This window comes from Elgaria multicarinata, chromosome 12, assembly GCF_023053635.1.
Source record: "Elgaria multicarinata webbii isolate HBS135686 ecotype San Diego chromosome 12, rElgMul1.1.pri, whole genome shotgun sequence".
Taxonomy (NCBI): Eukaryota; Metazoa; Chordata; class Lepidosauria; order Squamata; family Anguidae; genus Elgaria; species Elgaria multicarinata.
Window position 1 is genome coordinate 5,457,899 of NC_086182.1, and position 16,347 is coordinate 5,474,245.

The 16,347-nt window shown below is 52.8% G+C and overlaps 1 protein-coding gene across 1 annotated transcript in view; it reads right to left on the minus strand.

The window, feature by feature from the left end:
- Positions 1 to 1,354: 1,354 nt before the first annotated feature.
- Positions 1,355 to 16,347, minus strand: part of SNRNP200 (small nuclear ribonucleoprotein U5 subunit 200) — a 55,076-nt gene continuing 40,083 nt past the window's right edge. The window contains exons 28-45 of the mRNA XM_063139365.1: positions 16,118 to 16,307; positions 15,627 to 15,800; positions 15,121 to 15,281; positions 14,002 to 14,229; positions 13,687 to 13,878; positions 12,656 to 12,834; positions 11,654 to 11,805; positions 10,023 to 10,131; positions 8,961 to 9,069; positions 8,290 to 8,479; positions 7,884 to 8,048; positions 7,622 to 7,743; positions 5,544 to 5,687; positions 5,196 to 5,372; positions 4,913 to 5,073; positions 4,217 to 4,298; positions 3,406 to 3,498; positions 1,355 to 1,875 (exon numbers count right to left, since the gene is read on the minus strand). Of these exons, the coding sequence (XP_062995435.1) occupies positions 1,732 to 1,875; positions 3,406 to 3,498; positions 4,217 to 4,298; positions 4,913 to 5,073; positions 5,196 to 5,372; positions 5,544 to 5,687; positions 7,622 to 7,743; positions 7,884 to 8,048; positions 8,290 to 8,479; positions 8,961 to 9,069; positions 10,023 to 10,131; positions 11,654 to 11,805; positions 12,656 to 12,834; positions 13,687 to 13,878; positions 14,002 to 14,229; positions 15,121 to 15,281; positions 15,627 to 15,800; positions 16,118 to 16,307 (2,772 nt within the window). The 3' untranslated portion in view covers positions 1,355 to 1,731. The remainder of the gene's footprint in view (positions 1,876 to 3,405; positions 3,499 to 4,216; positions 4,299 to 4,912; positions 5,074 to 5,195; positions 5,373 to 5,543; positions 5,688 to 7,621; positions 7,744 to 7,883; positions 8,049 to 8,289; positions 8,480 to 8,960; positions 9,070 to 10,022; positions 10,132 to 11,653; positions 11,806 to 12,655; positions 12,835 to 13,686; positions 13,879 to 14,001; positions 14,230 to 15,120; positions 15,282 to 15,626; positions 15,801 to 16,117; positions 16,308 to 16,347) is intronic.

A 16,347-nucleotide genomic window follows, 5' to 3' on the forward strand; every position in this document is an offset into this window, starting at 1 on the left:
GTTTTCCTCCAGCCGCTCACCAAATTGAATGCGTGGCATTCCCTCTCCATATGGCCATTGGGCAAGGATGGTGGAGTTGCATTCAGTAACATCTGGAGATCCAGACTCTCCACACACACACCCCAATAAAGAAGACAGGCAAACACTTCACTTTGATGGGCTTCCTGTCACCTCATTATTTTGAAATTTAAAACCACACCAGGGGAGGTGTCTAGAGGGACATGGAGGGGTAACCCGACACCCATGTTGTTGGGGACTGCAAGAGTAGTTTTAAGGAATTGCTAAGTAGTGATGCCGATGAAACTCTACATTAGTCCATGTCAAATTGAATGAGTTTATCATCTCCAAATGTATAACGAGCCCTGATGTCAACAAACAATAGTTTAATTATATTTTGCATTACCTGGAAGTTCACAATGCTCATGGCATGGAATTTTACTTCAACCCTTCAGTTACTTTGCCAAAGGAACCGATCAGTTTAAAAAATTGGACCTGAAACCATACAACAAATTGAAGAATGGCCACGTTGATTTGAATCTGCCCCCGTTTAACTTTTCTCTCTCGTAGCTGGCTGGGTGTTCATTTCTGTTCCAGATAGGTGTTCTGGACTACAATTCCCAGCATTCCTGATCATGAACCATGCTGGCTGGGGCTAATGGGAATTGTAGTCCACAAATATCTGAAGGGCACCAGATCGTGGAAGACTGCACTGTGAGATCTTATTATAAGCTTACTTTCACCTGAGTTCATATTGGATGTGGGACAAATTACAAACTGTGGGGTCAGTTCATCCATCTCTAGGAAGCAGCTGTTTGTAAAGCCAGAATTCATTGAGGGAATCCGCAAAGGCAAAGAGCTGCCAGTTGTATCCATCACCAAGCCTGACTGTGTGTTTAGTATGTATTCTAGCAACGTTGCTTACTTGAACACTGTAAACACAGTACTTTCATACAATCCAGGCAGATTTGTGTATTGCGGCCACCATGGGATGTCCAAAATCCAGCATGTGTGCTTTGCACAAAGAAGCATATTGTGTACACATTTTGCTAGCAGAGCAATAATCAAAGCCACAGTAACCATTGTACTAGTCACACTGAGGAGCAGGGACATTATATTCTAGAGTTCCCTGAAGTGTGAAGTACTATCTTGCTCCTGCTAAGGAATCTCTATCATTGGTTTCCTGGACCTGAAACAGACGGCATCCTAATTACAAGCCAGAGGCAAACATGGGCCCAGTTTGGAGGCTAACACAATGAGAGCCCATAGTGCAGAAGGGTAGCGAAAGAAGGCAAAATCACCTGCAGATTTGGGGTGGTAAAGTCTCTACCTTTGGCCCAACGAAAGGATCCCAGACTTTGTTCCTAAAGATCTTTATTTGGGAAAACAAATAGGAATTCAAACACTGTACACAAAGCTACTGCATGAGTTTCTGAAAGATACAAAATAAAAGTTTCCCCAGTTGCTGGAAGGGCACAGGGGTAATTCCTCCAATGCCTGTAGACCTTCCAGCAATTGGTACTGAACACAAAACAGAAGCATTGGGTGCTCCTACCATTGCTGGAAGAAGCCATTAGAAGCCTGCTTTTGGGGGGTGGAGGAAGCAGGAGGAGTCCAACAGTCAAGAGCACAGACGTGAAGTGTCCACAGAGGCTGCCATGCTGGGCATCCTGCCCCAAGGAGGCTCAGAATCGCTCTACATGGTCCGGCACGGATGTCCACCACGTGCCTGGCTCAATCGGAATCGCTGTCGCTCTCTGCCTCCTTCACATCCACACTGAACTTATATTCCTGGTCACAGCCCATGTAAGCGTCACTCATGAAATAAAGGGTGTAGTTGTGAGTCCCAGTGGCCGGTGCCACAAAGTCCAGTTTCACCTAAAAAAAATTTTTAAAAAAAGTTTGTAAAATCAAGTGAGACATTAGTGGACTCTGGTAAGGCTAGAATTGGTCCTAGCCAGCATAGATAATGGTGAGGGATCATGGGAGTTGTAGGGCAAAACATCTGGAGGGCCAGAAGTTGCCCACCCCTCCCCTGCAGGAATGCAAGCTCAGAAATAGGGCTCCAAGCACACCGTGGGAAAGACAAGCTGGACTAACTGGCACATTTTTGGAAGGATGCAGAGTTGTATCTGGCAAATGAAGAGTGAGCAAAGCATGGTGCACAGGGCACTTTCGGATGGTTTGCAGGCCACTGATAAGCTCCATTTGTCACTTTCACGTTTCAGATTCTCATGGATTGAAGAGAAGATTTAAAAGATTCAGTAGTTAAGTACATAAGTAGGAGGGAAGGCATTTTGCAATTTTGCAGGAATGCAGGAAAAGCATTGCATTTGGCAAAAGGCATGAAACCGCCCAGAGAGCTTCGGCTATTGGGCGGTATAAAAATGTAATAAATAAGTAAAATTTAGCTTCCCAAGAACTCACACTCTCTTTTAAAAACAAAAGGAAGTTGCTCCCCCTTATGACTACAAGTGTGTGGGAAAGGCCTACTGAATTATCAGAAGTGTATGGGGGTGGAGATGTGAAATTTCCAGATACAGGGATTGGGCTCTAGTACCCTGACAACCTCACTGCCCCATCCAGGACCAGCAAAACCAGAATTATGCAAATTGGAATCCAGCTCTTGACACAGATGCTGGATTTCCTGAACCCAGGAGTTGACTCTTCTCCAAGCAAGGGAAGGACCACAGAGCCTTGATCATATGCCCCACTATTTTTTTCCCCAGTGCTCATACGAGGGCATGAGTCAACATGACTGAAAAAGATACAGGAAGAGCATTGGCAAAAGCACAAGCCCACCCAGCTGCCAATTTCAGACCCGACAAGGGCTCAGCTAACGGGGCTCAGGGTTGAAGGCAGGTCCAACTCCAACATCCCATAAAATCCAGGGCCATACCCCCCCCACCCCACTGCAGCCCTTGTTGAGAAAGCCTGAACACGTGCAGACTGGATTCCGAAGGAGGCACGCAGCACAAACCACTCCCGGGACCCAAAATGGGACGATGGCCTGGTCACAGAGGCACAGAAGGCCAATCAGAGAGAGGGGGAGGAGCTAGGTCCGCTTCTTGGCAGATTTCCTGAGATGCATCCATGCTTCTGTCTCCAGATGGCACGTGGAGTAAAGCCTCCCTCCCTCACCAATCTCCCAATCATTTCACACGGGCAATTGCTTGCAGTTCGGAAGAGCACAATGAAGTCACACCCATGAGTGCCTCCTGCAATTGGACACCCTAACCACACCGTTACGGCCCTTTTGCTAGGATACGACCAAGGCAGGCACCCCTGAACTGCAACCTTTCGCTCGCCCTGGCCCAGCACAAGGCTCAAAATGGCAGCACTCGTGCCTCCCAACAAGGCCCTTTCCTCCTAGATACAATCAGGACACCATGGTTATGCTCAGCTCACCTTGGCCTTCTGCTGCAGCGTCAGTCTCTTGATGGAGATGAGGCTGTTGGACTTGGAGTCGCCAATCACTACCCACCAGCCCTCCTCGCGTTTCTGTGGACGGGGAGAATGAAAGATCATCCCTGATGCTGGATCAGACCAAGGGTCCATCTATTCCAGCACTCTGCTCACACAGTGGCCAACCAGCTGTTGACCAGGAACCAACAAGCAGGACATGAATGCAACAGCACCCTCTCACCCATGTTCCCCAGAAACTGGCGTGCACAGGCATGCTGACTCGGATACTGAAAGTAGCACATAGCCGTCAGAACTAGTAGTCCTTGACAGCCTTCTCCTCCAGAAACTCGTCCAACCACCTTCTAAAGCCATCCAAATTGGTGGCCATCACATCTTGTGGTAGTGAATTCCAAAGCTTAACTATGCTCTTTTATCTGTCCTGAATCTCCTGTCAATCAGTTTCATGGGATGATCACATGTTCTTGTATTTTGAGAGAGGGAAGAAAATGTCTCCCTCTCCACATCCTCCACACCGTGCAGTTTTGGACTCCTCTATCATGTCTCCCTTCAGCCTCCTTTTTTCCAAGCTAAACAATCCCAGCAGTTGCGACCTTCCCTCCTAGGGGAGATGCTCCAGCCCCCTGGATCATTTGACTGGCCCTTTTCTGCAGAAGTGAAGAGAGCGACATCCTCCCTGCCCCTCAGCTCCACCAGACTTGGGCTCTCCCAGCCCCCGCAGGCTCTTCTTTGCCTCCCACAAGAAGACCCCCCCTTCTTCTCTGCATCAGTCACAAGCTAGCTGAACACAACATACCTGTGGAAAGAGGGGTGCGATCACCGGCCCTGTCACTTCCTCCTCTCGCTCCAGCTGCACTAGAACCACCACCGGCCCTCCGCTGGAGAAACAAACCAGATTAAGCCTCAGACACTCCCTCCTTGGTCCAGTTCAGCATCTACACTGCAACTACGCACACACCCTCCTATGTGTCCTCCCTCGTCCGCTACAGGCAAGAGGTTCAAGACTCAGCATGGCAGCAAATCCCACTGGAAGCGGCGGCTTCTGGCACAGAAGCCCAGCCAGCACCGTTTTCCTTTAGGGAACGGATGGAGTTCTTCGCCTTTGTTACTGCACAGGAAGCCCTCGGAGTGGGCAGCTCCTGGAGCAATAAGAAGAGTCCACAACTTTTAAAGAGCACACTGAACACTGACTTTGTTGCAACAAACCTGTAAACTCAGGTCAGAATTATTATACTCAAACAGCAAACTGGGAGGGGGGGGGGCTTGCCAACTGGAACTGCCTATCACTCACAGGCTCACAACTCGCTCTCGGTTCCACCCAATCACTTTCCAGGGTGCTTCACTCAGCACACGCCCCAGCCTGCCTGTCCCCCATACATTCTGCCATCCAAGTCAAAAGCAGGAAAGAATACGCGCTGGAGCCCACTCGTCCGATCTACACCCAACTTGGGATTTCTCATTGCGCTGGCCGGGTCCCCCCCGCCCCCGTTACCTGCGAATGCCGTCCTTTTCGACCACCTCGTAGGAAAGCTCAATGTTGGGGTAGCGGTTGCAGAAGCGGGCGACGTCGGCGATCTGGCCGTCAGACAGCTGCAGCAAGGCACTGCGGTCCTCGTCCTCCATTTCCATGATGTCAAAGACGCTCTCCACTCCCTGCAGGGGTGGACAGAGGTGGCATGAGCAAAGCCGCGTGGCCAGGAGGGAGGCGCGTCTCAGCCCTCGTCCTGCGGAGGCGAAGTGGAGCAGGGCCCCCACACCCACACCCACACCCTCACCTTGTCCGTGCAGCGCTTGATGTGCTCCGAGGTGAAGTGCGGCAGCTGCTTCAGGTAGGAGTCCTTCGACCACATGGCCTGGGTGACCATCTGTGCTAGCTCCATGGCAGCCAGAGCGGGGCTCAGCCAGCCGTTGCTGGAGAGGACGTCCACGCAGGCCTGGATCAGCCGGATTGCCTGGCGAAGGAGGCAGACCAAGGGGCTTCAGTGGCCCAGGCGGGGCAGCGAAAAAAGGGGGGGGCGGACCGGGGGCTCCCCCAGCCAGCCAAGCTCCTACTGGGCCAGAAAAGGAGAGAGCGCCTGGGGCGTCGCTCACTGCCCGGGCAGCCGTCTCGCCGGCGCTCCTACCTTGCTGAGGATCTCCTCCGTGTCCGACTGGAGCTCGGCGCTCAGCTGCATCCGCGACAGGTGGGCCTGCAGCAGCAGGTTGGTTTTGACGTGGGGGTCGTTGAACTTGGGGTTATTCAGCTTGTGAGGCACCTTTTGGGCGAGCTGAGAGAGGAAGAGAAGCAGGACTCAGCAGGCGGAAAGCGCCCTCTCGCCTGCCCCTAAGCCCCCAAAGCGGTCTCCTCTGGGGCTCCCCCCGCAACCCCCAGTAGAAAAACGAAACGGAATCAGACGGCAGCAGTGGGTCAAGGAGATGGGCCCTTGGGGAGCTGCAGGCACGGGAGGCAGGCTGGCCCAGGACGGAGGACAGGCCAAGGTGTAGCTCAGGAAGGCAACGGCTGAGGGTTGGGGGGACCACAGCGTCCCCCAAGACCCCATCATCGGCTGCTCCCCTGTCCAAATTTGGCAGCAAAAGAGGGGCACGCTTTGAAATAAGGTGCGCATATAAAAAAAAACCCAAACTAACAAGTTTGAAAGGGCTGGAAATGGCTACAGGCCCCCGGTGTAAGAAAAACCGTGCTGCCAGAAGCCTCCTGAGAGCACGGCGTTCCTGACACAGAGCTCCATCAAACGGGTGTTTTACTGCACGCTCGCTGCTGGGCACGCATGGATTTTCGCGGGGCCCTCTCACGTCATCGTCTGCATCCCGCCCCTTCTAGCCTTCTTTGCGCGATGATAATATAATAAAAAGCCCGACTTATTTTTAAAGACGAGTTGCCACCATCTCCTGCTGCGTGCAGGAGAAGCAGCGCAATCAAAGCGGCCCCCTGAATGGGCCACGTGGACCCGGTTTCCTTCCTCTTTCGAGAGAGGAAGTCATGGGGGACAAACGCACAGGCGGAGAAGTGACGGTAAGAAAAACGCGATTTCCTCCCCGTGTGATGATGCTCAAAGAGGGCGTGTTGCTGTTCTGCTGTAGCCATTTCCAGCCCATTCAAAACTGGATAGTTTGGGGTGGGGGTGGGGGGAGTTGTTATAGGAAGCTTTCCTAAAGAAGTCAGACTTCATGGACTTTCTCGAAACAGGTAAGGACAAGCTCTGGTAGGCCTAGCTTGGAAAAGCATTCCTCTTTGTGGGGCCCCGCTCTGAGTTGGGATACTAGAGGACTGCAGAGGAAGGGGGGATGATGACCAGGATGAGCTCTCAGCCACTGCCACGCTTCCGACGTCTACGCAGCCGATCAACGGGCGGAATGCCATCGCTCCGTTTTTATAAGTAAACTTTACGGTGGGGACTAAACTGCAGCTTGGCAGGGATATCTATGGCACATGGTGTGAAGGCATGGGATGCTGCAACCTAGATAAAGCTAAGTGGGTCTAGGCCTGGTCAGTGTCTGGAAGGGTGACTGCCTGGGACCCCCATGTACATTTGATTCCTGCGCTGAGCAGGGGGTTGGACTCGATGGCCTTGTAGGCCCCTTCCAACTCTGCTATTCTATGATTCTACGATCTGTGTCCCCAGCTGTGAGAGGGAGAAGGCCGACCTGGAGGGCAAAGCCAGGCCAGGGTTGGCTGCGGCTGTGTAAGAAGATGCTTTTTAATTCATTTTTGTTTTCAGATGTAACATGAAAAAGGACAGTTCCCTAACAACTGGGGCTGAATAGACTGTTACGAAAGACTGGGTTCATACAATTTTGGAGAAAAAGAAAAAAAGGAAACAAAACACAAAAATAATAATAGTGTTCTGTATCATCTTCGTTACTCGTTATAATGTCCTGCTCAGAGCAGAAGCGAGCACATATGCTTGTAAAGCCGGTTGTGGTTTATACTAAAATAAATGTCCACCATATGGCACAGAACGCTAACAGGTCAAGAGCAAGCCATGCGTTCTTTTTCCTGACGTTGCCACAGACCATATATTCTGGTATCATGCAGGTCAGTCCAAATTACCCAGTGTGGGTGGGTAAAGGCAACCCAGATCAAGCTGCCCGCCAGAAAGCCAGGCACTCTATACACACACACACACACACACACGCCCCACTCCGGAGAGCCAAGGTCCGAAGTGGAGGGTGGGGGGGGGGATGCCTGTCGGTGCCTCACCTGCCGCAGGAGGTTGTCCTCGTGGTGCCGGATGGGAATGTTCTCGTACTCGGCCGCATTGGAAATGATTTCGATGAGTCCTCGCACTTTCGTCTTGGCGTTAAGCGACATGCTGAAGAGCTCTGGAGGGGAAAGGGGGTTATGAAGAGGAAGAGCATTTGGGACAAAGCGGCAGCAGCTTCAGGCCACGGGCCAAGCGCAGCGTGCCGGGCTCCAGGCCCCCCGAGGTCCGCCCCGCCCCGCCCCCCTGTGCCCCGCTGACCAATGGTGGTGTAGTTGATGTAGTAATAAGCCGCAATCATCCCCAAGTTCAGCGGGGCGACGTCCATCTCGTCCTCAATGCTGATGCACTTGGACTGCTCGAGGTCACTGAGCGTCTGCTCCACCAACTCGGACAGGTGGTCGGAGAGATGCCTGTGGGAAACCCCTGGGGAGAGGGACCGACCAAGTCAGATGCCGCACGTTCGGAGGAGCTGGGAGCACAGGGGAGGCCCGGAAGGAAGGTGCGCTTGGGAATGGCAGGCTCCTTATGACTCGTGTAACAAGCTAATGCATGGCCTCGCCATTTGCCTCCCATCGAAAACATGCTTTAATTGTCCCTCCGTTAATCTGAGGCAGGAGAGGAGAAACGAGGGGGCATAACCGGGCGGAGGCGTCGCTTCCCCCACCTTGCAGGTTGTAGTAGTTGGGATTCTGAGTCATCCTGCGGTACAAGAAGGTCCAGGTGAGGTAGTCCACGGCATCCTGCTTGTTCTCAATGGTCTTGGTGACAATCTCAGCGTTGAAGTGATCGTGCATGCAGTGGTCCAGGTGAGACTCCACCGGGAGGGGCTCGTACAGGAACTTCTTGAAGAAATCCTGGGGCGGGAGAGACAAAGCGGCGCTTTAGGGTTGAAGCAAGCCGCCTGCTTCTGAAGGTCACCCCTCCGACCCAGTGAAGAACCAGGAACAGAACAAAGGAGAAACTCAGCTCCAAAACAAACTACGCCTAGAGAGTGCGTAGAAGAAACCAGCGATCCCAAATGGCCCCAGCTCCTAAATTACTATCATCATCATCATCATCATCATCATCATCATCATCATCATCATCATCATCCCACCTTTTTTCCTCTTTTAAGGAACTCAAGCAGCATACGTAACCCTCCTCCTCTCCATTTCATCCTCACAACAACCACCCTGTGAGGTAGGTTGGGCCAAGAGTCTGTGACTGGCCCAAAGTCACCCAGTGGAGTTTCCAGGGCCGAGTGGGGACTAGAACCCGGATCTCCCGTCTCCCAGTCCGACGCTCTAGCCACTACGCCACACTAGGCAGGCGTCTCCCTGCTTCCTCTTTGCTCACCTTCTTGGAGCCCTGGCACATAATAACACAGCGCCCCTCGTCGTCCTGCAACGGGCGGTTGGCATGGCCCACCATCTGCAGCACGTCGTAGATGGGGTAGTCCACATACCTGGCACACAGGAGAATAATTCACGGAGTTAACAGAGGTCAAGGGATGTAGAGCTCTCTCACTCTCTGAATGTGTGCGTGCGCATGTAGTGAAAGGGAGTTCTGAAATATGCACGCCAGGCAAAATTTCAGACTCAGTCAGGAGTTTCAGTCTGGATGAAGTTAATCAGATTTATTTGCCAGTGACTGAAGAGACCAGGGCTGAGGTTCCGAAAGCAACAGAGATAGAGATGCATTTCTACCAATGGCTGTGGATTCCACTAAGTCAACCCTCCTGATTTCTTGGACTACAACTCCCAGCATTCCCCAGCCAGAGTTGAAGGCCAACACATCTGCAGGACCAGGATGAGGAAGGTTACATTAAGTCATGGAAGCTCCACTCACACTCTCTGGCTACTATGAGGGTAGAAGAAACTGACCACGTATTTTCAGTTTCACTCATCCTCAGGGCCAGCAACCCCTGCTTTTAACTTCAATGTTCTGATCTGCAGCCGGGTTGAATCACGAGCTCTGGGTCAGAGAGAATCTTCCATAATTCACATCACAGCAGAACTCCACCTGAACACTCCCCGAGACCCCACGGAAGCCACTCTGGACATTATTAGAAAGTGACACTCAAGACACCCGAAGACCCATTCTTGAAAACTGCACATCAATGTCGCTCAAGGAGCGGGAGACGTACATCCGGCAGGCTGACCAGGTTCTGGCATCTCTCAACTTGCGCCTCAGCAGAAAGGCTTAAGGCACACATTGACAAACCGTCACCTTCAACAACCCGGCCGAGATGAGACGCTGCCCTTTAGCGGGCGCATCCGGGCGCCCTTCTCCTCTCAAGCTGTGGCGAGGAAAAGCTGCTTTGCCCGGCGGCTCCCCCATTCCTCAAGGAGGACCCAAGAGACCTCCATGCCCCGCTAGGACCCAGCCTCTCGCATCCCCGCGGCACCCTCCACTCACGCGTGGATCTTGCCGTTGTAGTACTGAGTGTCCATGATGATCACCAGGTGAGCAGCCACGTTCATGCCCCAGCAGAGGCTCCGCGATGCCACCACCACCTGGATGGCACCTAAGGGCAGAACACAACAAGATGAGGAACTATTCAGAGGCCAACTCACCGGCGCAGGGACACCAGAATCGTCAGTTGATGACCCAGGAAGCGCCGGCCACCTAAGCCCTCTCCAGACATCATCCGGTGTAAAAATGACCAGGCATAAAGCCTTGGCACCACAGTGCCCCCCCTGACCTACACGTGTCTGAAACGACGTCTGAAAACATGTGGGGGACTATAAATTTGTATTCCCAAATCACCCCAAATCCTTCATCAAAAAAGAAAAGAAAAAAAGATTGTGTGAGCACACATAAAAGAACTCACAAAAATTCCCTCGATCTGTGCACCGGGACAGCCAGCTGTGCTCCCCAGAGTAGAGCAGCCCTTGAGTCTCTGGCCCAGGGCAGGAGAGAAGTGGATTCGCTACGCAAACTCAGCGGCTGGACACCAGCACAAGGCTGATGCCATTTACCAGTCAAAGCTTCCCAGATCTACCCCAGGGGCTCAAGCGTTCCATTGCATGCCACGTGAACGGGCACGTCGGCGAGGGAGATGCAACGTCAGAGCATTTGAATACCTCTATTTCCTCCAACTTAAAAAAAAGCAGTCCTTGTGCATGAATCTTTTTTACCATTTCTAATTAAAAAATTGGCAGGGTCCCCCGTTGGCCTTCTCTGATCTACGGAAGGCATCAGACACAGTCATTGCCTTGAGAAATTTGGAACTTGCCCCAGCTGCAATGGTCAGGGGGTGTTTCTTTAGGGTGCCTGGGACAAAACGGTATTTTAATATGTTACATACACATCGTTCATATGTGTAGATTCAAGCGTTTGGCTCAGGTTTGGATTTGCTGTGGCCGATTCTTTTCTTTTCAGGAAATGATAAGTAAGTGAGAGGGGGGAGTTAGAATGGTGTCATCTGATTGGTCAGTTGATTTGAATAGGGAGAGAGAGAGAGAGAGAGAGAAAGGGGGAGTTTGGGGCAGTTAGAGGGAGTCAGTGAGGGTAGGAGTGAGTGAGGTTCAGCAGAGGCTCTTTTCAGGAGAGTATTAGGAAAGTGGGGTTACAGGATTTGGAGGAGGTTTAGTATTCCCTGGGAGGTTGAGGGAAGTGGATGTATGTGTACAACATAGAACAAACTGAAAATCTTTCCCTATGTGAATACATTTGGTTTTTATTTTGTTTTAGCAACCACATCTGCTCAGTCATATCCGTTACTTCAGGCACACTCACACCCAAGGGTTTAGTACAGCCTTCCTCAACTTGGGGCGCTCCAGATGTGTTGGACTACAACTCCCGGAATGCCCCAGCCAGCTGGCTGGGGCATTCTGGGAGATGCAGTCCAACACATCTGGAGCGTCCCAGGTTGAGGAAGGCTGGTTTAGTATTTCCTAATTCTTTTAGCGGATAAAGAAGTAGGGGGTGGCAGCGAAGAAGAGGTTGAAAAGTGGACGTCACAGAGGCAGGTGCCCATTGATGGCCCACGATGCTCCCTAATCCCTCAAACAGAACGGTTGCCTTCCTCTCCCTCCCCGCTTTACCTGAGCCAAACAGCTGCTCCACCACTCTCCGCTCCATGGGGGTGAGCCCCTCGTGCAGGTAGCCCACCCCGTTCACCAGCGTCTCTTTCAAGGTGTTGTCGTTCAGCTTGTCCACGTAGGGAGCCACATCCTTCTCAGTGCAGTGCAGGAACCTGCCAACGGGCAGAAATTTCAAAGCACACTTGACAATGGAACAACCAGGACCTGAGAAGGAACTGAAATGCCCCGTCGCACCTCATCCCCTGCAAGACTGAAAAGGGGTAGCTTCCTCCCCTGCCACCAAAGCAACCAAGGGGCAGAAGGAAACCATCAACACGAGACAACAGCGAACGCAGTTCTCGTTTCACCCCATGGTATCCACAAAGCACTGATTCTGCCGCTACAGACTCGACCCCCCTGGGAGGCCTCTCCTTGTTGGAAAGCAACTCAAGAGCGGTCGTTTAAAGGGGGGGCTCTTCACTCCGTCCCAGACTGGCCTCAACTTCCAGCTGCCCTTTGCCTGAGACCCCCCCCCCCGCCCTCACGCCCCCCTCTGTGTCCCACCCTGTGACCCAGACTTGAGCTGGGCGTTCTTCACCCCAGACATCAGTCAGATGCACATGAAGGAGATGGGTCCGTGCTTTCAGAACACTCGCGTCATTTTGGTAGCCAAAGACACCGACGGATGAGGGTTGCCGCTATCGCTCCAGAGCAGTCCCACCACCATCCCCAACCTGGGCAGCATTGCAGGCTGCGTTTCTGCTACAGCAACCGTAGTTCTTACAATTCAACTTTTGCTTTTCAAAAAAAGGTGTAAAGGTATTCTTGAAATGAGGTCGCCAGTGGCTGGTAAATCTCGGAGCCCGGCAGAGTTAGATTTCAAGCAGACCGAGAGGGCAGAGCCAGAAGGGGAAGTTACGCAAAAGGAGGGGAATCATACACAGGTTGCAAACCCCCACTTCTCTTCTCGCACACGCGGGCATTGACTCAGAGGGGTGTGGTCACGCCAGGCCCCCTCCCTACCTCTGTCTCTGGACATCCGAGGCGCAGGTGGTGAGGATGTCGATGGCCGTCAGGCGCGTCTGCTTGCGCGACGGGACGAACACAATGACGGGCTTCTTGGGCGAGTGCTTCATGATGGCGTGATAGACCGGCTTGGCCATGGACAAGAGGCGGGTCTGCGTGTGACTGATGTTGAAGCCCTGAGCAGGAGGAGGAGGGAGAGGAAAGCAGGACATGTGACAATGCTGTCAGGCCTGCTGGCTGGAGGCAAGGCAAACAGGGAGGGGTGCAGCTCAGGGATCGAGCTGCAAGCAGCAGGGCCCAGGGTCAATCTCTGGCATGTCCGAAAGGGGCTGGGAAAGGCCCTCCTCTGACTAAAATGATCGAGGGGCGGGAGCATCTCCCCCGTGAGGGAAAGTTACAGCAGCTGGGACGGCTTCGCTTGGAAAAAAGGGAGGCTCAGGGGAGACCTGACAGAGGTGTACAAAATCATGCAAGGTGTGGAGAATGTGGACAGGGAGGCATTTTTCTCCCTCTCCCATAACGCTAGAACCCAGTGGGGTCATCCCAGGAAGCTGATGGGTGGGAGATTCAGGAGAGATAAAAGGAAGGCCTTCTTTACACAGCACAGAGTTATACTACGGAACTCGCTACCACAAGATGTGGAGATGGCCACCAATTTGGATGGCTTTAAAAGAGGATTGGATCAATTCCTGGAAGAGAAGGCTATCAATGGTTACTAGTCCTGACGGCTAAGTACAGCCTCCAGTATCAGAGGCAGTAAGCCTGTATGCACCAGTTGCTGGGGAACATGGGTGGGAGAGTGCTGTTTCACCATGTCCTGCTTTATTGGTCCCTGGTCAACAGCTGGTCGGCCACTGTGTGAACAGAGTGCTGGACTAGATGGACCCTTGGTCTTGTCCAGCCTCAGGGCTCTCCTGGTGTCCTTATGAGACCGTGGAGAGCTGCTGCCGCTGAGCATAACAGGCACACGGGACTCCAGACCTGATCTTCGCAGAGCTGCCAGAGGACGCTCAAACGCGCACACTTACTTGGATGTGCAGCTCCAGCGGTACGGGGCGCACATTGGGGTGGAAGTTGAAGGTGGCCGTGGTGCTGCAGCCCAGCCAGTGGGCCACGTCCTTGGCGTTGGACAGCGAGGAGCTCAAAGCCACGATGCGGATGGGCCGTTCGATCTGGGAGGAAATGTAGCGCATCCGGGAGCAAATCACCTCCAATACCGGCTGCGGAAGGAAGGAAGGAAGGAAGGAAGGAAGCCAGAGGCGTCAGGGTTCTGCCGGGCACCCCGGCCGGGCAATCAGGGCCCGGCTTGCCCTAGGCTGCACCTCTGGGCCCGGGAGACTCACCCCGTTCTCGCCGCCAATGAGGTGCACTTCGTCCACAATGAAGAGGTTGACGTTCTGCACGTTCTTGCGCTGCTTCCAGCGCCGGGAGAGGATGTCCCACTTCTCAGGGGTGCTGATGATGATGTTGCCTTTGCCCAACAGCTTCAGGTCGGTGCTGGTCTCCCCCGTCAGCAGGACCACTTTCTTGAGCAGACGTTCCTGGAACTTCTCATACCAATCCAGGAAGATCTGCCAGGGCAGCAGGAGAAGACAAGATCCTTAACAGCCTCTTCCTCTCTCTCCTCTGTCTCTCCTTTCATTCTTTATCTCTTTCCTCTCTCCTTTCTTTCTGTCTTCTCTCTCTCTCTCTCTCTCTCACACACACACACACACACACAGTGCCTCTTCCAGTTTTCTAGCTTATAATCCACCAACCGTTCACTCAGAATTGTTCAAATCAACGGTTCTGCAACCTTTTTATTCCAGCTTTGAGGAATTTTCTCGCAAAGGCCGGGGAACAAGGACGACAATGCGTGATCCAAAGGAAAGAGATCCGCCTTCCCCAAGCTCGTGCCTTCCAGATGCTTTTGACTACAACTCCCAGCACTGCTGACCTTTGGTCCTGCTGGCTGGGGCTGCTGGGAGTTGAATTCCAAAACATCTGGAAGGCATCAGGTTGGGGAAGGCGGTAATATTTTTATTCTCTCAGCATTTTAGCAGTCTATAAACTTAATTTCAACTTTGCTGTTTCGAATTTGTATCTTAAATGTGTATTTCTTGTCTGCTGCTGATTTTATCCTGGTTGTGCTTTTATATTGTATTTTATATCATGGGGTTATATACTGTTTGTTTTATACTTTGAATGGTTTTAATTTTTGTGAACCACCCAGAGGTTCGGCTATTGGGTGGTATAAAAATGCAATCAATCAATCAATAAATGGCAAAAGGCTAAACAGAGCTATGTATACACACACACACTGTACTTGCTCCATCTAAGGCTGCTGGCGGCCCCCACCTAGCCCCCTATTCCAGCTTTGCTGCCCACAGAGCTCTACGGGAGGAAGGAATGGGTTTAGACGGGCTCCGTTCGCCCTCCCGGGAAGGCCAGATTCCAACACTGCCAAGTCCAAACATCCGCACCTGTTCCGCAAGGGCCTCCATGGGCGTGATGTAGACGCAGCGGCCCTCCGAGTTCTGCAGCAGCATCCTCAGGATGGCAAACTCGGCACAGATGGTCTTCCCGCTGCCCGTGGGAGCGCCCACAAAGACATTTTCGTCGCTGTTGTAAACCGTGTTGAACACTAGGCAAAGAAGCAGAGTAAAAACGTCCCCTACGGCAGTGACTGTGCATTTCCCCAGCAACACTAAAGAGGAGCTGAATTTGAAGTCATGTCAGAGGCAAGCACCGCATGCTAAAAACTCCCCGGCTACAATACGGGGCTCCTTCAGTCTGAAATTGTGGGCGTGATTCTGCGTTGTGCCGCTTTGTCTTGGGTGCTCCCAGCTAGAGGTGCCCAATCAATATATGACTACGTAGCACCCGCTGAACGGCCCTTCAGCTTCTCGGAAACCCCTGAAGGCGGTGCCCTTTTCTTAGCGGCTGCACACCCCACCGCCCCGAGGACCAGCGCCTGCGCTCCCCCCACCTTGGGTTTGGATTGGGTTGAAGAAGGGAAACTTGTCCTGGTAGAGGCTCTCAAAGGCGCTGTTCCGCAAAGCAGAGACAGGCAGCGGCTGGAGATCCAGCAGCTCGGTCGGCGGAGGGTACTTCTCCGGAAGGATCAGATGTCGGAAGGAGACGGGCAACTGCGTCTCACAGGCTGCAATAAACAAGCCCAGAAATACAACTGAGAGGGGGAGACGGAGGCAAGGGGAACGTCACAGCGTGGCCCCTCCGATTCATCAGGAAGGTGCCCAGTTGGGAAGGGCTGACGTAAGGGCAGAGGGATGAGATTCACGGGGAAGGCCGGATCCTAGGGTCTCACACAGACCTGGAACCTGTGCAATGAAGGACAAGCAGGGCAGTGGCCACAGCTATGCTGCAGTGGTGTCCCGTCCCCCCACGAATGCACCACCCCCTAGTTGTGGATCCCAGCAAGGGAGGGAGAGCGGGAAAGGCAGCCCTGTGGAGACTTACACAGCCAGCGGTCGGAAACCACCCGGATGAAGTACTGTGGGGGCAGAGGCTCAAAGACCGGCACAAAGAAGGTGATCAGGTGCTCGTCCTGGGCGTATTTGGCCTTCAAGAGGAAGTACTCGTGATGCAGGATCACTTCGCTGTCCACGTCCTCCACCAGAATCCAGAAGGCCTCGGAGGAGCCGTGGACCTGGCCCGGAAGAAGAGAGAGAATGGCCTTAACGCAATAC